The sequence below is a fragment of the Echinops telfairi genome, unplaced genomic scaffold, assembly GCF_000313985.2.
Source record: "Echinops telfairi isolate 266 unplaced genomic scaffold, ASM31398v2 ScPeMD7_7469;HRSCAF=8507_1, whole genome shotgun sequence".
Lineage (NCBI taxonomy): Eukaryota > Metazoa > Chordata > Mammalia > Afrosoricida > Tenrecidae > Echinops > Echinops telfairi.
The window spans coordinates 4072757-4078587 of NW_022111373.1; the positions used below are offsets into that span (position 1 = coordinate 4072757).

Consider the following 5831-nt stretch of genomic DNA (forward strand, 5'->3'; position numbering starts at 1 on the left):
GCTTCTAAGGAAAGGTCTCTTCTGATGCAGAGATTTAGTGTGTGTGTGTGTGTGTGTGTGTGTGGTGTGAGCAGACACCCAAAGTCAACCAGCTTTCCGACAACACAAAATGCTATCCCTGATCTCCCTTTTGCATTTACTCTACGTCTCAACCCCCCTGCCTGCCCACCCCGCTACCTGCCGACACCTCCCACCCCTGGGGCTCTCTGGCCAGCGTGGCTCCGGGAGCTGCTGGGCGGCGTGTGGTTCTCGTCACGGTCCTCGTCCACTTGAATCCCACAGGCCTTCTCCTGTGGACAGCCGTGCAACCAGACCACAGACGGCAACGTGCTGACGTTTCTGACACGCCTCCGGGAAACGTTCCAGAAGGAAAATGAGCGGAGCAGGAACAAGAACGTGTGAAGACCAGATTCCTATTTATTCTATTTATTGAATGTAAAAATGCCACCTTGTTAAGTTGCTACCACTGGGCAATAAAAGGCGGTTATCCCACATGGAGACGGGTTAGGATGATTGTTTGAAGTGGTAGCTTTGTATCTGGAGAACAAATAAACAGGTGGGAAAAGCCAGCTGGTCTCTAGTTCCTCTTTCCTTTCTTCCCGCTCAACACTAAGAAAGCCACTGACCCTGTCGCTGAGAAGAAGCCGTCCAATAATGGGGACATGATAGACAGACTCCCTGTCCTCCACAGGCACGGGCAGGCAGAGACTGTAGGGGCTACAGTTCTGGGGCGTGCGCGGGATGCGGGGTTCTGGGTGACCCAAACAAGAAAGCCCTGTGAAGCGCAGGGTGGCATGCCAGGAGGTGGGGTCCATGCTTCCACGGTGGGGCTGCTTTGCTTTGCAAGGTTCCCCCGAGGCTGTTGCTGTGAGCAGCTCACCCACACCAACCTTGCACCTGCCCTGGGAGCAGGCAGCCCCTGGGAGCGTCCAGAAGGTGGGAGCTTGGATGACCCAACAAGCAGTCATGTTCAAAGTGAAGAGAGAGGCGCGCTCAAGCTGGACCAGGAGTGTCGGGGAGCAGAGCCCTTGTGTCAAGACAGCCTGGCAATGGGTCATCAATTCCCACACGTGCCAGACCCTGAGTCAAGTGAGGGGTACACCCTGAGGGTAGTCTGGGTGGCAGAGTGTGGCTGCTGCCAGTCACCTTAACCCTGCAGCCTGCCTCCCGCCCCCACCCCGACGACTCCTGGCTTCTTCTTCACAACACACCCCACCTTCGATGACTCCTTTCATGTCTGTTGTCTGCTCCCCCTGCCCCCTCTGGCCAAACGCCTGCCCCCTGACGGCGGACAGCTTCCACATCCTGAGTGTCTGTGCACCTGGCACGGGGCAGTGCTCCATAAACACTGTCTGAAGGGTTGGGAGCCTTTGAGACACAAGGAGGAAAGTGCAAAGGGGTGTCTAGGTCAGGGGTGTACCTCCTGGAGAAGAGACGGGACCCCGTGCCACGCTGAGGACTGGAGCGTATCCCAGTGGAGCCGTGGTATTTCCAGCCACTTCCTAAGCCTGTGGAAGTTAGACAGAGGAGAGGAAGGCAGGAGAAGAACGGATGTACTTGATCTTTGGAGCTGGAGAAGGATAGTCGAGGAACGGTGGACTGCCGGAAGAGCCAGCGCCCCGTCTCCTCGGAAGACGAACAGCCAGATGCGCCTTAGCATGTGCTCGCGTGCGTTGGGCATGTTATCCAGAGACACCAGTCCTGGGAAAGATGGGCGTGCTTGGTGCAGTGGAGAGTCCGTGAAAAAGAGGAAGACCTTCAAGATGGATTAACATGGCAACTGTAACCAGATCTCACACAGGACAACTGCACGGTGGCAGAGGACCGGGCAGTGTTTCCTCCCCTGCAATGCAGGGTTGCTAGGGTTCAGAACCAACCTGATGGCATCTGACCTCAACAGAACCTACTACAGGGGCTCAGAAGAGGGTCCTTGCCAACAAGAGCCTCACAGGCCCCGAGGCAGCCCTGGCCACGCAGGAGGGGGCAGACGGCCCGTGACCACCTGGCTTTGCCTCCCAGACTATTTGATGAGCAGATGACTGCGGGATGAAGGGCAGGGTCATAGAGTCTGATGTCCGAACAGCCCTCACCCACTACCTGGGGGTGATCAGATAAGCCTGTCTGACGTTGCTGTCACCAGACCCAGTCTCCACTTCTGAGGGAGGTAAGATGAGCAATTCAGGGCACCACGAGGCAGCATCCCACCAAGGTCAGAGAAATGAGCTGGGCAGTTCAGTGCCATGGATGAATCACGAGCCTAGCTAGGCAGCTTCCCTGGGCTTCTCTGCAAACTCCATCCGACCCCCAGCCTGCACTCCAGCTCTGCAGAGGCAGACAGTCAGGTGCCATGGCTGCGGCAATGGGCTCTGGCACAGCAACATGGTGAGGGCAGTGCAGGATGGCACTGTGTGTTCTATTGGGCATGGGGGCTTGAGGAATCAGCCCCAGTGACCACATGAAATCCTGTGGCGTTGGGTCAGATAATGTTTTCTGACTCTGTTGAGAGAATCCTATTGTCCCTCCTATTTGTTAACTGAGAAGTTAGCATTTTCATTGTTATTTATCATATTTTCAAGGTCAATGCTTGGCTTTTGGAGTCCCAAAAGTAGCCCCCCGGATTACGAGGATCCAAGACAAAAGCTCTGACCATGGGGTGCTGGTGAGTGAGCCCCCTGGAGAAGGAGCCCTGCCCAGCCCCCACCTGAGCCTGGGGAGGGAGTGGGGGTGGTGACAGAACGCCCATAGCAGGTTGAAGATTTCTGAATGGATGGCACCCAGGCCTCATGCTCGATCTTGTGCCTCAGGAATGACGATCTCTTGGTGTCCAACTCAAGGGGTGGAGCAGGGAGGACAACCAGAAAGCCTTTGGAAGAGTGAGTTAGGCAGGGTTCTCCAGAGGAACAAAGCCAGGACACTTACGAATACTATGTATATACAGTGAACCCTCGTTTATCGCGGTTAATCGGTTCTAGACCCTACCGTGATAAATGAAATTCCGCGAAGTAGGATTCCTTATTTGTAAATCAAATATTTTCGTAGTTAGAGCATAGAGGACATGAAAAAACACCCTTTAGTCACCATTACACTCGTATTACCCAATTTATTAAACGAAAAAGGGAAAATACAGTAAAACATTTTGGACGTTACAATTATCATTTATTATTTATTATATTATTTATGGCATCTAGTTTACAGTATTACATATTTCACATATAGTATTATTATACATAGTTCTTACAAATACTGTAATCAATAGCCTATGAAATAACTTAAGGGATGTACTCTACAGGTGGGTCGCTGTCTTTTTCCTCTGAAGGAGCGGCTGTAGGCAGTGGGTTTCTGGGTACATGTTTAAGAAACATTGTGATTGGCAATTGCCGACGTTGTCTCTTCATTTCAGTGAAAAGGTTTTTGTAGGGTTCCATTGCCCCATCGAGTGCATTCCGGAACCGTAATGCACGATTCATTTCTGGATCCCATTCTTCAATCGTGTCCTGAACTTCTTTGATTGTTCTTACGATATGCGAGAGATGCTCCACTGTGAGGCCAACTAACTCCTCATGATCCTCAGGAACCTCTGACTGCTCTTCCGTCTCCTCCTCACTTTCAGACTTAGCTAGTTCCACCAAATTCTCATCATTTAAATGATCTGAAGACTCCAGCACCTCAAATACGCCATTGCGGTTCATATCCCTGAAACCTTCTCCTTCCAGCATCTGGGCTAGTCTCACTGTGTTATCCACCGCCGAGTTTCTGACTTCTTCTAGGGTGAATTCTTCAGATTCCTGGACAATTCCAGGCCACAACTTCTTCCAGCTGGCCTTTGTCGTCTCTACCTTCATGTCTTTTAAAGTGGCCTGGATGTTTTTCAGACAGGTCGCGATGGTATGACAGAGCATGCGCTGTTACGCAAAAACCGCTATAGAGTGAAGCCGCGGAAGTTGAAGCGCGAAGTGGCAAGGGTTCACTGTACATGAATAGATTTATCAGCACCAAGGAATATAACAGCTAATTAGGCCACACAGCAGTACAGAAGGCTCATTTCAACTCACTTTCAGGGAACAGTTAATATACCGGAAGTCCTTCAACTCACAAGGGCAGCTTGGTCCAAGGCAAGGAAGCAGACAGCTGAGTCTTCCCTTGGGCAATGCAGGCAGAGTCCGCCCACAGGCAGCAAACAGCAGGTGGGTCACCAACAGTCAGCAGCAGCTCAGGAGCTTAGTGAAGCAGACCCAGATGAGATATTGCAAGATGACAGTATCCACCAGCCTCAAGTTCAGGCAATGTATACAAGAGCCGTGTGGCGAAGCAGGTCTCGAAGGAACCTCAAGCTCTAGTGACACGATTCACGGGTTGGCTGTCCCACAGGGCATATCGCTCACAAGTTGAGGGAGAGAACTAGCTAAAGCAGCCACATGCTGGTCCAATCACCAGAGAGCAGGAGAGTGAGGGACACGCCTTACCGAGCCATTTATCTCTTTGCCCTCCAATCAAACTTCGGTCTGATTAATCCCACATCTTTCTATTGGCCGGGTTGGCACAATAAACCTACCTATCACAAAGAGGGACCTAAGTGACCCACTTAGTCATCCCAGTGGAAAAGCCAAGGTTCCCCGTAGGACAGAGAGGGGTGTGGATGTGACATGGAGCATTGGAAGGCCAGGGTCCACCTTCTAGTGGTTGATATGGCACACACACCAGGTAGCAGAAGACCAGATGGGAATGAAGATGCTTCTGCAGAAGACCCAGCAGGGAGAAGACTCTGTCTCAGGACTAGAGAAGACCACCCTCAGGGCAGCACCCAGATACACCCAGAGCCAGGAGCTTCTTCCTCTACGCTCAAGGCCGACAATGGGAAGTCAGTCCACATTCAGAACTGCCTGCCCTTTGCTTGGATTGTTTTATTTTGGCCCTGCAATGGCAAAATGGGTTTTCCATCTACCATCAGATGGAACCCACCAAAAATATGCAAACAACCCAAGGGACCCCCTTCCTCCAATGAGTATGTTTACAACCCCCGAGGAAGCCCTGGAGGGGATGGAGGGAGCCCAGGAGGGCCAGTTTACAAATGAGGAAAAAGGCCCACTGGGGGCAGAAGCTTGGCACGGTTGTGCAGGTTGCCCATAGCAGACCTGAGACCGGGTCCCTGGGTAAGGTCCTCCTTAGTCTACAACAAGGTGAGACCCAGGAAACAAGAAGAGAAGTCTCATAGGTCCTAAGAGTTCTCATCCCTGAGGCTAAGGGTGCCTGCAGGGGTCTTATTGACCTCTGCTGCCACCAGGTGGTAACTCTGTAGCATATCAGCCAGAAGCCCTTTCTCAACTGGCTTTTATATAATTTCTCTTTCCTTCCTTCCTTTTCTCCTCTTCCTCCCCCTCCCCCTCATCTCCCTCCTCCTCCTCCTTCTTCGTATGCCTGTTGTTGTCAGAGGACTTCCAAAGGTCAAAGGTGTTTTTAGGTAGCATTTAGATGTTATTTGCCTTTTTCAGTCTCATTTTATCAAGCTGCAATGAGGTCACGCTGAATGGGAATGGACTCCACTTACACCGCAGACTGAAAACACAAGTGGGTCTGGGAGTCTGGCCGCCTTCTAGTAAGTCATGGATTTGAACAGAAAGGAGGACGATGCCAGGCTACTCATTTGGGGTCTGTGTGTGGAAACATAACGATTTTCCTAAGACGATGTTATTTACATCAATGCACAATGGGTTTGCTCTTAAACTCAGATGAATCCAAACCCAGGCCCATGACCATCGTGCGAGTCTGCGGGACAGGGCCGACCTGCCGCGTAGGTTTCCGTGACTGAAGTCTTGGGCTGGGTCCAAACTGCC

The 5831-nt window shown here is 51.7% G+C and overlaps 1 protein-coding gene across 1 annotated transcript in view; it reads left to right on the forward strand.

Annotated features, from left to right (window-relative positions):
• Positions 1-402, forward strand: part of IL9 (interleukin 9) — a 3763-nt gene extending 3361 nt beyond the window's left edge. The window contains exon 4 of the mRNA XM_004697004.1: positions 283-402. Coding sequence (XP_004697061.1) covers positions 283-402 — 120 coding nt within the window. The remainder of the gene's footprint in view (positions 1-282) is intronic.
• The last annotated feature ends 5429 nt before the right edge of the window (positions 403-5831 follow it).